General features: G+C 44.5%; 1 protein-coding gene across 1 annotated transcript in view; it reads left to right on the top strand.

Annotated features, from left to right (window-relative positions):
- CKAP5 (cytoskeleton associated protein 5) overlaps positions 1–13,108 on the top strand; it is a 103,475-nt gene that overhangs the window by 69,899 nt on the left and 20,468 nt on the right. The window contains exons 21-32 of the mRNA XM_029911530.1: positions 230–369; positions 581–755; positions 1,366–1,479; positions 3,466–3,594; positions 4,252–4,446; positions 4,811–4,946; positions 7,242–7,330; positions 8,562–8,687; positions 9,492–9,641; positions 10,181–10,384; positions 10,642–10,777; positions 11,849–12,042. Of these exons, the coding sequence (XP_029767390.1) occupies positions 230–369; positions 581–755; positions 1,366–1,479; positions 3,466–3,594; positions 4,252–4,446; positions 4,811–4,946; positions 7,242–7,330; positions 8,562–8,687; positions 9,492–9,641; positions 10,181–10,384; positions 10,642–10,777; positions 11,849–12,042 (1,788 nt within the window). The remainder of the gene's footprint in view (positions 1–229; positions 370–580; positions 756–1,365; positions 1,480–3,465; positions 3,595–4,251; positions 4,447–4,810; positions 4,947–7,241; positions 7,331–8,561; positions 8,688–9,491; positions 9,642–10,180; positions 10,385–10,641; positions 10,778–11,848; positions 12,043–13,108) is intronic.

Raw genomic sequence — 13,108 nt, 5'->3', positions numbered from 1 at the left:
ATGTGTGGAATACAGATAGGGACCCCACACCTTGAAGAACCTCCAGTTGCAGGTAAGTAACATCCATTTCTGGTTTTATGATGAATTTCAGAAGCTACTGCTTTTTGGAGCAACGCTGTATGTTGAAAAGACATTGCTCTGGGCCACGTGACTGAGATATGGAGGTGTGTGAACAGCCCCAAATGTAGGATTCTTAAACATCTAACTTGTATGTGTGCCATGTTTGCAGATGCAAGGGCAGACTGCACCTGCTCCAACTCGAGGCACTTCCAGACACAGCGGTGGCAGCGGGGATGATGGTGAGGAAAGAGATGAGCAAGAGGATATAGGGAATGATGTTGTGGATCTTCTGCCAAGAACAGAGATCAGGTGGGTTTAGAGTCAACAAACTAAGGACTGACTCTTTGCTGCTGCATATTCTAAAATGAGCAACTTTTTATCCAAGTCCTTTTCTCTGTTTTGGTTCACTATATCCTTTGAAGGGCATTCACAGAGGAGTGTCTGGTTCATATGTTGTGCTGCTATAATACAAAATGGTACTGGATGTCAGGGATTGGTTTTTTGTTCGTTTTTTCTACAGTGATAAGATCACAGCTGAATTGGTGTCTAAGATCGGGGACAAAAACTGGAAGATCCGAAAGGAGGGTCTGGATGAAGTCACGAGCATCATTAATGATGCCAAATTTATACAGCCAAATATAGGAGAACTTTCAGCTGCCTTGAAGTGTCGTCTCAATGACTCCAATAAAATCTTGGTATGCTATTAAAAATCCTAATGTCTGAAGCAAATTCCTGTTGCAGTCACTTCAGATTATTATTCAGCCTGTTTCAGTTCCTTCATGGGTTGAGTGGGGCTTGAAAAGTAGATTAGTGTTTCATCCATGAAAGAAACTTTTTTTTTACTGAAGTCTGTATAATAGAGCATTAAAATAGACATCTGGTCAGTTAATGAAGTGGGTGGTTCCAGGGCCTCTGTCTGCCACTTTCCTCATTGCTGTGTAAAAGACCCCACAAATTGGAAGGATGATCTAAATAAGCCAATCTTTTATGTTCAATAATTCATATTAATATATGCAACACCAGGAGATTAAGTCACTTCTGCCTGAAAATGGTTTTTAAATTGGTGTCCCTTTAAATCTACATGAAACATAGCAATAACTTCACCTATGCATGGCATAAGCTATCTCTTGCTATCAAATAGAAGTAAATGCAGTAATAAGCATGTTCTCACAGCCCTTCAAGAGACAAAGTCTAGATAAGCCATAATAGCAACATGATGTTGCTACTCAGTTCGTTTGTAGTGGGGGCTTGGAGCACAGAACACCTAATAGCGAGTTCATTAAAACACTTTTCTTTCTCATCCAGGTTCAACAAACACTGAGCATCCTCCAGCAGTTAGCCATGGCAATGGGCCCAAACATTAAGCAACATGTGAAAAACCTGGGCATTCCTATCATCACAGTTCTTGGGGACAGTAAGGTAGGCAATCAAGTCTTGTATTTTCCTTTAGGAATGAAGGCTCATCCTCTGTATACTTCCAGATACACTGGGAGCAATCTTCAGTGTTTGACTTAAACTAGCCTAGATGTTCAGAGGCAGGTGAGCGTTCAGACAAGTCTCAGAAGCTTTCTGAATGCTACTCAGAGCTCTGTCTTCCAAATTACTGCAGATTTACTATCCGCAGATATGAATACTGTCTGTGCTGTGGTTAAGCTGGTGGCTTTCTTGTTCAATGTCCATGATGTACAATACAGCCCATTTATGCACAGTGTCCAGCTCTTTATCTTAAACTGATTTTTAATAAACTCTGCTTCTCAATGTAGACGATACAGCCCAGGTTAGCAGTACTAGGGCAGCAAGTTGGTTTGCTGTACAGGGATCAGTACCAGGCCTAGCTCTCTGGGTAGAGTGAGCACTTATGCTACTCCAGTGACTATCCCCAGGTGATGTGTAGCTTTCTGTCCAGTATTTAACTGTGAAGAATCCTGCTGACATGGGCCCTCTCAGAACGTTTGTCTGAAAATAAGGTATCTTGGAGGTCCTAAACATGATTCTGTTGGAGGAATATCGTAAAGGAGATTTTCATTTTTTTGTTGGGTTGGAGTTTATTTTTGACATGGCTGTGTTTTAAATTCTATTTTGCTTAGTGTGATAGGTGCATTGAATAGATTGAAGTAAATAAGATCTAAGTAGTCAGAACTTAATAGAGATGTCATATTGCCTATAAAACTCTATTCCATGTAGTCTGGCATCCTTGAACAGGGGCGTAAATTAGCTGCTTCAGAGCAAGCTGTTGCCTTTCCCTTTTTAGGTGTCACTGGGAAGTATCGGGTCATGCTGTGAGTGTGTAGGAGTAAGAGAGAGCATTCTCCTTGACCTCAGCCGATGATCAGTTCAGGCCCTGAAGTAGAAGTACCTAGGTTTTGGCAGTTCATAGAAATGTAGGGCTGGAAGGGACCTCTGGAGGTCCTCTAGTCCAGCCCCCTGTGCTGAGGCAGGACCAAGTAAACTTAGAACATTCCTGTCAGGTATTTGTATAACCTGTTCTTAAAAGCCTCCAATTATTATGATTCCGCTACCTCCCTTGGAAGTCTAGTCCAGTGCTTAACTATCCTCATAGTTAGGAAAATCTTTCTAAGTATTCCTTGCTGCAGATGAAGTCCATTACTACTTTCCACCTTCAGTGGACATGGAGAACAATTGATCATTGTCCTCTTTATAACAACCCTTAATATATTTGAAGACAAGTCATTGGGTACCCTCTGAGTCCTCTTTTCTCAAAACTAAATATACCAAGTGTTTTAACCTTTCCTTTATAGGTTAGGTTTTCTTAATTTTTGTTGCTGTCCTCTCTCCAGTTTGTCCATATCTTCCTTAGTGTGCCACCCAGAATTGGACACAGTACTCCAGCTGAGGCTTCACCAGTGCTGAGTAGAACGGGACAGTTACCTCCCATGTCACTCCTTTTAATACACCCCAGAATACTAGCCTTTTTTTTTCATAACTGCATCACATTGTTGGCTCATTCAATTTGTGATGCACAATAAACTGGGTTACTGAAAAGTAGCTGGAGGTATCTCCTAATCCTGCCTGGATTCATAAACATGCTAAACCTGTTTTAACCTTCATGTAAGTAATTAACTTCATTCTTTAGCCCTCTTGTGAGTTGTGGATTTGAGATTATCCTTTCATTAGGGAGGGGCAGCCGACAAAATTCTTTCAAAGATGCTCCCATTCCTTTTCTATGTCAGGCTTTACCTAAACTTGTCTGCTGACTAGTGTATTATGCCTACTTTTCAGAGACTTCTCTGTCTGATAGAATGTGTTGCATTTTGTGATGCTGGGACTTGGGTTTCCCAGCAGTGAACAAAAATGTGAGTTCTTGAGTCCTTGGTGCAGGATGATTTAATCTTTGATGGAAAGGGTGATCTCAGAACCTCCCCAGTTTTTATCTTCTTGCTACAGAACAATGTACGTGCTGCTGCCCTGGCTACTGTGAATGCCTGGACAGAACAGACTGGCATGAAAGAATGGTTGGAAGGAGAGGACCTGTCTGAGGAGCTCAAAAAAGAAAACCCTTTCTTAAGACAAGAGGTAAAGATTGGTACTGTGTACATGAGTTTGTTCCTTGTACCTTTTGAATTGCTGCTTAGCCATAGTTTGAGCACAACTATAGAAATAAAGGGGTGAGGCTAGTGTAGACTGCAGTAACTGAGCACTGCATCATGAGGGTAAGAAATGTGTAATTCAGTTTGTATACTGACTTGTAGCAGTAAAATTTAACAAGGATGGTATTGAGTTACACTCACTGGTGGTGCTGAAATTCAAACTTCAGTGTTGCTCAAATTAAATCAAATTAAATAAAGGTGCTGCTTCCCTCAAATGAGTCTTCCTTTATGCACAGGTTCTTAAGAGCAGAGCTGAGGTTTTGGGATGTTGCAACTCACTGACCAAGAGTAATGCACAACTCTGAAATGCTGCCCTCATCTTTAACTTGGAATAGTAGCCATAATGGAGCCTGGCCACTTGAATCAAATTACTTGTATATTGGGATCTGTAGTCTCAGTGGGCTGCACTTTAGTGTTGAAGATCAGGATGGTTGCAAATGGTGAATATCTGAGCTGAGTTTTGGTTCCCTCAACTAATTCTGTTCTTATTAAGACTGCTGGTGACTCCTTACCACAATGCATATTTCAGACATCAGTTACCATATTCTGAAGGGCAAAACTAACCTGTGCTATCTCCTTCCAGCTTCTGGGCTGGTTGGCTGACAAGCTGCCTACCCTCCGTTCTGTTCCTTCTGACTTGCTTTTGTGTGTGCCTCACCTGTACTCCTGCCTGGAGGATCGAAATGGAGACGTGCGTAAAAAAGCACAGGATGCCTTGCCATTCTTTATGATGCATCTCGGTTTTGAGAAGATGGCCAAAGCTACTGGCAAGCTGAAGGTATTGTTAGACTCTTACCTGAGGAAGAAGGCAGCGTATGAATGAGCTTGGGTGAAAGTGGGTGTAATGTCTATGGCAAATGTCTGACTCTTACTAGAAAGTGATCTTGTGAATGTTGTTTTGAGCCATTTAAACTCTCAGGAATCACTGCTGACTTCAGGTGTGAAATACTTGATCTTCAGTGGGTGTGGTTGAAAGTAGTTACATGTTAACTACATTACGACTTCAAATTCTCAAAGCACTGTCCCTTCGGCTAAACTACCTTCCATTTAGCCTCTTGCACACTGCACTTTTAAACTGCAGCCGTTTATCCCATGTTCATAGACTATGGCATATCTTTCTGTATGTGCATCTTTCTCTCTAGCCAACTTCCAAAGATCAGGTACTGGCCATGCTCGAAAAAGCCAAAGCCATCATGCCAGCCAAACCTGCTGCTCCTGTTAAGGCATCTTCCAGAGTGGTAGGAGGAGCAGCTCCAGCCAAATTCCAGACTGCATCAGGTAATCTATCTCGTAATGCTGGGAAATGTATGGGAAAGAATTTCCTCAGAATAGAGTAATTTGAAGGGAAACACTAAATTTCAATGTTCAGTTATGCTAGCATGAAAAGCGTGTGTGTGTGTAAGACAGACCCTTTGGGGAAGGCCTTGTTTACAGAAGCAGGGTATAGAGCAGGGGTCAGCAACCTTTCAGAAGTGGTGTGCCGAGTCTTCATTTATTCACTCTAATTTAAGGTTTCGCGTGCCAGTAATACATTTTAACCTTTTTAGAAGGTCTTTCTATAAGTCTATAATATATAATAAAACTATTGTTGTACGTAAAGTAAATAAGGTTTTTAAAATGTTTGACACTTGATTTAAAATTAAATTAAAATGCAGAGCCCCCTGGACCGGTGGCCAGGACCTGGGCAGTGTGAGTGCCACTGAAAATCAGCTCGTGTGTCGCAGGTTGCCTACCCCTGGTATAGAGAATAAGAACCACTCTGTAATGTCCCCTGTCAAGATAGTAGGTTGAATGTCTGTGGAAGATAAGTTTCATTTGTGTGCAGATGGGTTTTATTGGAATATAGAGGCAAGCCAGTTAATCACAGGGTCTTGGTGTGGTACTGGTAAATCACAGGGAAGTCAAGTCATTAAGATTTACTACTGTGGAGTTAGTCACTCCATAGTCTGAAAAGCTTTTAAGGACTACTTATAGAAACCCACCTCTGGGGGCTGGAGCTGCAGGTTCCCAGGGTTTTGGTGTCTCTAGCTTAATATGCAAATATTCTTATATGTGGAGAATCTCTCTGGTCTGTAGAACATAACTGTTGGATTAATCAGGAGCAGAGAGTCAAAGTTCTTTGTGCTTGAAAAGTTGCCGTATGTCAGCCTCGAAAGGGTGCCGCAGTCCTCCTCTGGTGCCTCTGTTGTGGCACTCTGAGCAGCTTTGCTCTGAGCTCTTTGGGGAGGCTGCAGACCGTTGGCTTTTCTTGATGTGTTGTCTGTTTGTGTGTGTTTCCCACTCCCACCAGCCTTTGCTCCTCCTCCTCGGCACTTCCAAACTAAGGTAGAGGAGAAGTTATGCAGTGTCAGTTTTGAGAACTGTTGTGAACCAGCAATGGTAACCTCTGACAGTGGTCCACTGGCTTCGTCCTGCCCTCTTGTCCCATTCTTCTAGCACCAACTTGGGAAGTCACTCACGCTGAGTGGTTGGGTTTATGCCTGCCCCTCTCTTGGGCAGTGGTTTTCAAACTTCTTTTTCTGGCGACCCAGTTGAAAAAAATTGTTGATGCCACGACCCAACAGAGCTGGGGATGAGGGGTGTGGGCTGGGGTAGAGGGTTGGGGTGCAGGCGGGGTCAGGGCTCTTGGCTGGGGGTGCAGGCTCTGGAGTGGGGATAGGGATGAGGGGTTTGGGGTGCAGGAGGGGCCCTGGGTTTTGGGTACGGGGTTGGGACGTGGGCTTACCTCGGGCAGCTCCCGGGCAGCGACGCAGCAGGGGTGCTAAGGCAGGCTTCCTGCTTGTCCTGGCACCGCGGACCGCACTGCGCCCCAGAAGCGGCCAGCAACAGGTCCAGCTCCTAGGTGGAGGCTCACAAGTGACTCTGCGCGGCTCTTGCCCGCAGGCACCCTCCCCCCCAGCTCCCATTGGCCGGTTCTCGGACAATGGGAGTGCGGAACCAGTGCTCGGGGTGGGGGCAGCGCGCGGAGCCCTGTGGCTGCCCCGCCTGCCTAGGAGCTGGACCTGCTGGCCACTTCCAGGGCACAGTGCGGTGTCAGAACAGGTAGGGACTAGCCTGCCTTAGCCGGGCAGCACTGCCGATGGGACTTTTAATGGCCCGGTCGGCGGTGCTGACCAGAGCTGCCGTGACCAGTACTGGGTGTCGACCCGCAGTTTGAAAACCACTGCTCTAGAGTGCCTGCGTGGCAAAGCTGTTGTGGGACCTGAGCCTACTTTTCAGCAGCCCCACATAAACCGTAAAGAACAATCCCTGTTAAGCTTGCCATCTAAGACCAGAAACATACTAAGATTGAGGAAAGAGGAAGATTAAAATGTGCAAATTTTTATATATATTTAGATACGAGGGTTAGTTTCTTGGTGTTGATGTAGTCTGTAAATACCTGACTGTTAGCACAGTCAGCTTCCTTTGTGCAGCTGAAACCCCTGCCTCTCCTTGTGATTAAGGGTTTTGTTGTCATTATGAGCAGCATCCCTTCTCTGCAGTGAGACTGAAGAACAGGGCTGGACTGAATGTGCTGTTGGTGAATGGACTCATTTTTGCAAAATATGTTTGAAATAATCTCTTGTTTCCAAGCACCTGCTGAAGATTCAGGGTCCAGCACCATGGAGCCCAAGCCGGACCCCAAAAAGGCCAAAGCAGGAGGAGCTGCCTCTAAAGCTAAGGTACAGTGATGTCATCATGCAAGACTAATGAGCTGGGTTCCAGTTGGGGAGTGTAATAGCTTGTTAATGGAGCCCTTGATGCTTTTACAGAGGTGGTCTGTGCAAGCCTATGAGAGTATCCAGTCTCTTAAGTGAAAAATGCCCTTCATATCTGTTGTGCTGCTATCCTTGTTTTTGCCCAGGCCTACTTAATAGGCTTGCCACAGTCTGAAATTCAGATCACTGGGTCTTTAACTTCCCTTACTATAAACCTCCTTGGCTTTTTATCGAATATGGTCTGTATTTAAAATGTATCTTGATAAACTCAATCTTGTATTCAGTTCTAATATTATAAAATCTAGTTTTGAACAGTAATTCTGAATCCACATGACAGAGAAATTCCCGTCTTTAGTCCACTGCATCCAAGGGTGTATATCTCAGCACAGTGCACAAAGGAGATGCTTAAGGATGCAATGGTAGCTACAGCTGGCTGTACCTGAACTGTAGAGTTTAAGTTGTACTCCCATTAGTGTCTGTTTTTTATAATCTGTTACTTTGCTATTGAACTTACCAGATAAGTGGGGCAGAAACTTCACAAGTGCTGCTCCATGTGTTGGGTGCCACTGCAACTATAGCAGTCCACCCTGCCACAGATTTGGAACAGGAAAACATCAGAGGTTAAGGTGTCTTTGTAAACCAGCCTGCAGCCACTGAATTCCTTCATCTAAACTCTTTCAAATAAACTAGAATTAACGCTGTTGAGTGCACAGCAGGTTTGGGGGCTTCAGGGTCTAAAGGGAGTGATTTAGAGGTACATGTTGAGTTGTCTAACGACCAAGCCTTTTCTGTGGCCTATTGCAGCAGTCTGATGGTAATAACAGTATGTCCAAGGACAATCCCAGCCTGCCCAAGGCTAATACAAGCCTCACCAAAGGCAATACCAGTCTGACAAAGAACAAACCCATCAAACAGGTACCAACTTAGGGTTTAGACACCCCTAGGTGGCTGGTGCACTGGCCAAGTCTGAAGTGTCCTATCTCACAAAAGGCTATTGCACACTTTGCTGTGGGTTTTGCTTCCACACCATCAGAGCATGTACCTGAGGATTCTAACCACTGTTGCCAGCTTCTACCTGCATCTCATACACTTGGCCAGCATGAGGTCAGGGGTTGGTGTCTGGCATCACTTGAAATGAAGGGTTGTATATAGGTTTTGCAGTGCTTTCTGCTCAGTACCACTTTTGCTTTTTCAGGGTGCACAAGGGAAGAAGGTACCAAGTAAGCCCAACCTGAAGGAAGAGGATGACAAATCAGGTCCTATTTTTATCATTGTCCCAAATGGGAAAGAGCAAAGAATGAAAGATGAGAAAGGATTGAAGGTGAGACGGATCTTAAGAGCATACTCAATTTTCAGAAGTTTAGGCACTAAAGGAAGTACATTGTATTACCTGTGAGCTTAGTGTTGCACCTTGTGTAGCATGGGAATCCAGTCTTCATTTCATGTCTTGATACTTCAAAGCAAAGGACCATTTCTTATAGGCTGTTTACAAGGTCTTCAGTCTCCATAGCGTGTGTAAGAAAGCAAAAATTGTCTCCTAAGAGAAGTGGCAGAAGCCTCATTGCTTTAGGTCACTCTTAAAACTAGATTGGACCAAACAATAGAAAAAGTATAATACGTAACAAGCCTGGCCAAGCTCTAGGGGATGGACAAGGTGACCTAATAGGCCTCTTCCATCTCTAAGTACTGGAATTCTGAGAGACTCCATAGGTTTTTTTATTCTAACAAGCACTTGTTGTCAAGCTTGGCTCTCATAACAAATCTTAATTTGTAGGCTCCTCTTACTTTGAAACCTACTCTTTTTCGGTTATCTGATAATGGTTGGACCTCCAGTTGGTTAAATGGGCACATATCTGTAGACACGGTTTAAAGATGAGGTGTTTGGCTTAGATATGACCTGTGTTAACACTAGCATACTAGCAAGTACACTGAAGTGTTGCTGCTTCCATTCTTATGGATGCAGAACGCTAAAACTGTGCATTTTTTGGTTGCAGGAGGGAGTTTGCTATTCTCTGAGCCCGTTCTATTAGTTGTGCACTGTGGCTCTTGGGTATCAGCTCAGTAACAAGCAGTATATTGCTGGCCTTGAGTTATGAGAGTTCTGTTTTTGTTTCTTGTTTTGAAGGTGCTGAAATGGAACTTCACTACTCCCCGTGATGAATATATCGAGCAGCTAAAGACTCAGATGTCCAGCTGTGTTGCCAGATGGGTACAAGATGAGATGTTTCATACAGACTTTCAGCACCACAACAAGGCACTGGCTGCGATGGTAGAGGTGAGTTAGGGACCTATGGCAGACAACAATGGAACGTGGGACGTCCTTTGCCACGTCCACATACTGCAGCAGTGAAATATCAAGTTAGGAGTTCTTCCTAAGTGGGCAGTAGGTTAGGAGACTTCATGGTACTAGCTTGGGCACACAATTCTCAAGTTATAGGCCTAAATGAGCACTTTCAGAGGGACAATACAATTAGTATTAATCTCTTTTGCTGGGGGGGGGAAGCTTTGTTTACTCAACTTTGGCTACTGCTCTGAATTTTATTAGTGAAATCTAGTAGTAGGTGCCAGCTGCTACCATGCAATATGGGACAGTTGCTTAGTGTGTAATAGTTGAGGGGTCTCACTAAGGCTTAAAACCCAAGAATCTTTTATGAATCTACAACAGGAAGCCACCACCTATAAATAAATGCATTTTACTGGAACAGACATGGCTTTTGATTTATACTTTGCCCTTCCTCACTTTTCTTTCCATGGACTATACCATTTATGTATTTGATCCTGCACAACTTGATGGTTTTTTCCCTTCATCTCAAGCACTTGGAGAGCGAAAAAGATGGAGTCATCAGCTGCCTGGATCTGATCTTGAAATGGCTCACCCTACGGTTCTTTGATACCAACACAAGTGTTCTGATGAAGGCCCTTGAATACCTTAAATTGCTTTTCACCTTGCTGAGCCAGGAGGAGTATCATCTTACTGAGAACGAGGCATCCTCTTTCATCCCATATCTTATCCTGAAGGTACCAAATACTGAGGGAAATTAGGATAATGACTTGCCCCTGGACACTACCAGGGCATCAGCTAATGCTGTAGTTATTCTGTTCTGTACTGCTTTGCTGCAGTTATCTTTGAATAGCGTGGGTGGTGTGGTTGGGTTTTTTGAGTGTACGCCTGGTATCATGCAGACTAACTGGCAAAGTATGCTGCTGGTGCAGAGTATTTAAAAGTGTCTGTCCTGGTTTCTTTTCTTTCTCTGATCATCTCCCCCACCCCCCAGGTTGGGGAACCAAAAGATGTTGTCCGCAAGGATGTGCGTGCCATTCTGAATAGGATGTGCTTAATCTATCCAGCCAGCAAGATGTTCACTTTCATCATGGAGGGGACAAAGTCGAAAAACTCCAAACAGCGGGCAGGTAGGAAATAGCACTGTTGGCTGGAGAACTTTGGTGTACCATTGTACACACCCCAAACTCATTTCAGAATGCAATGTGGATCAGGATATGCTGGCCATGACATTTTCTGAAAACTGAGTTTTGCCTATCTGATATTTTCCCCAAATGCATAATAACTTTGGTGACAAGGAGAAGATTGTAAAGAAGAAATATCAAGCCTCCTTGTCATCTCTCGCATGCATGCACGCAAGCTCTCTGCCTGAGCCACAAACATTATGCCTCAAGCAGCTTTCCAGTCATCTGGGAGGGGCCTGCTCTGGAATAAGAGTGATTAGGCAGAAAGTGTTAGAAGTCAGTTTTGTCTAACTCAACATCACACACGCACAAATGGTTAAGCTGTCCAACTCTCATTGATTTACCCACCTCCCACCCGCCAGTTGTACTATTCCTGTCCTGATGTATGGAAGAAGGCTCAGTTGTTTTCCATAATACTGCAGAACTCCCTCAATTCAACCCCTCCCTCACCCCAGAACCATGCATTGGATTTGAAGCTTCACTTAAAGATTTTTAGCTCTATGGTAGTGAAGAGAACTTTCAGAATATAACTGATGCAAGGTTGTGTTCCAGAATCTGCCAACAGCCTGAAACAGCTGTGTGAACTGTTCCTATTTATCTATGGGGGATTAACTAATCATTACATTATAGTTAAATGTTGGCATGAATTATTTCGCTGCTGCTCATTTTAGCAACACTAAAATTTTCTAAATTTTAGAAACACTAAGCTAATGTGCTTATGGATGGCAATATTTGGGTGGGGGACTGTGGGGCAACTGACTTCTGTCAAGGGTTGCTGGATGGCAAATTTAAAAATTCAAGCCCCCTTCAAAACTAAATCGCCTCTAACCCTGCTCACAAAGTGAAGGGAGTTTGCAGTTTGTCACCAAATTGAGCAATAGAATGCCACAGACATCAGAGGCATTACCACAGAATATAGATTCAGGTAACTGCAGAGTATATTGGAGTGGGACACTGGTCTATTTAACAATCTTGGTTGAGGCTCAGTTAAAAAAATCAGTGTTTCTGATCCTGTAGAGTGCCTGGAAGAGCTGGGGTGTCTTGTTGAGTCATACGGCATGAATGTGTGCCAGCCAACTCCTGGCAAAGCGTTAAAGGAGATGGCAATTCACATTGGCGACCGAGACAACACTGTCCGCAATGCTGCACTCAACACCATCGTGACTGTCTACAATGTGCATGGGGACCAGGTGTTCAAGCTGATTGGAAATGTGAGTAATTGGAAATGGGAGGAGGTAGCCTGAACCAGGTTTTAATCTTGTGTAAAGGAATCATTCACACTGAAGTGGTAATGATCAATCATGGCACATCCTGCTGCTGACAGTGGGATAGATGCCAAGAGCTCTACTTATGGTGTCAGTTAATCTACCATGACACATCCTTTAAAAATTAATTGGTTAATTCCAGATTATAGGACCTTTAATCTCCAGTAACCATAGGTGACAAACTAGAATACTGAAGGAATAAGTAAATGCCGACTGTGATCCCTTCATAGGGGACTGTATTGTTTGTAAATAGTGACTTCCTTTAGAATGATGTGATGCCTCTGGTGATTTCGGAGGAACCTTGGATGAAGTTCTAAACCAGGGGTGGTCAAACTACGGCCCACGGGCCGGATCCGGCCTGTCAAGGCTTAGGATCCAGCCCGGGGGATTGCCAGCCCCATGGCACAGTGGAACTAAGGCAGGCTCCCTGCTTGCCCCGGCCCCGCGCTGCTCTCAAAAGCGGCCGACACCATGTCCCTGTGGCCCCTGGGGGAGTGGGGACTGAGGACTCCGTGCACTGCCCTCCTGCAGGCACTGCCCCCTCCCGCAGCTCCCATTGGCCAGGAAAGGGGAACTGTGGGAGCTTTTGGGGAGGTACCCGCAGGCGAGGCATGCGGAGCCCTCTGCCCTCCCTCCCCCAGGGGCCGCAGGGATGTGGTGCCAGCCACTTCTGGGAGCCTGCCTTAGCCCCGCTGCGCGCTACTGCTATAAACCCTTTTGTGTATTCCAAACGAGGCATAAAACCAGCTGTAGCAATTCTTGTCTTGCTGGCTTGTTTAAATGAATTCCTATTTCAAAGAATCTAACCTTCCACTCCAGCACTGCTATTTATATGCTGATGTAAGACTCCTTCAATTTCCCTTGGCTCCTTTCGTCTGTACCAACTCATTCAACTGATTGAATACTTTGGACAGTGTGTTTGGTTGGCATCGCTTGCTCTTTCATCAAGTATAGCCTCTCATAGCTGTGTCAGTGCACCTTGTCCTGACTTGCATCATAATTTGCAAGGAAT

This window comes from Terrapene carolina, unplaced genomic scaffold (genome assembly GCF_002925995.2).
Source record: "Terrapene carolina triunguis isolate 2854851 unplaced genomic scaffold, T_m_triunguis-2.0 Scaffold96, whole genome shotgun sequence".
In the NCBI taxonomy this organism is placed as follows: Eukaryota; Metazoa; Chordata; order Testudines; family Emydidae; genus Terrapene; species Terrapene triunguis.
Note: the sequence above shows the minus strand (reverse complement) of the source record. Positions and strands in the feature narration are given on the sequence as shown.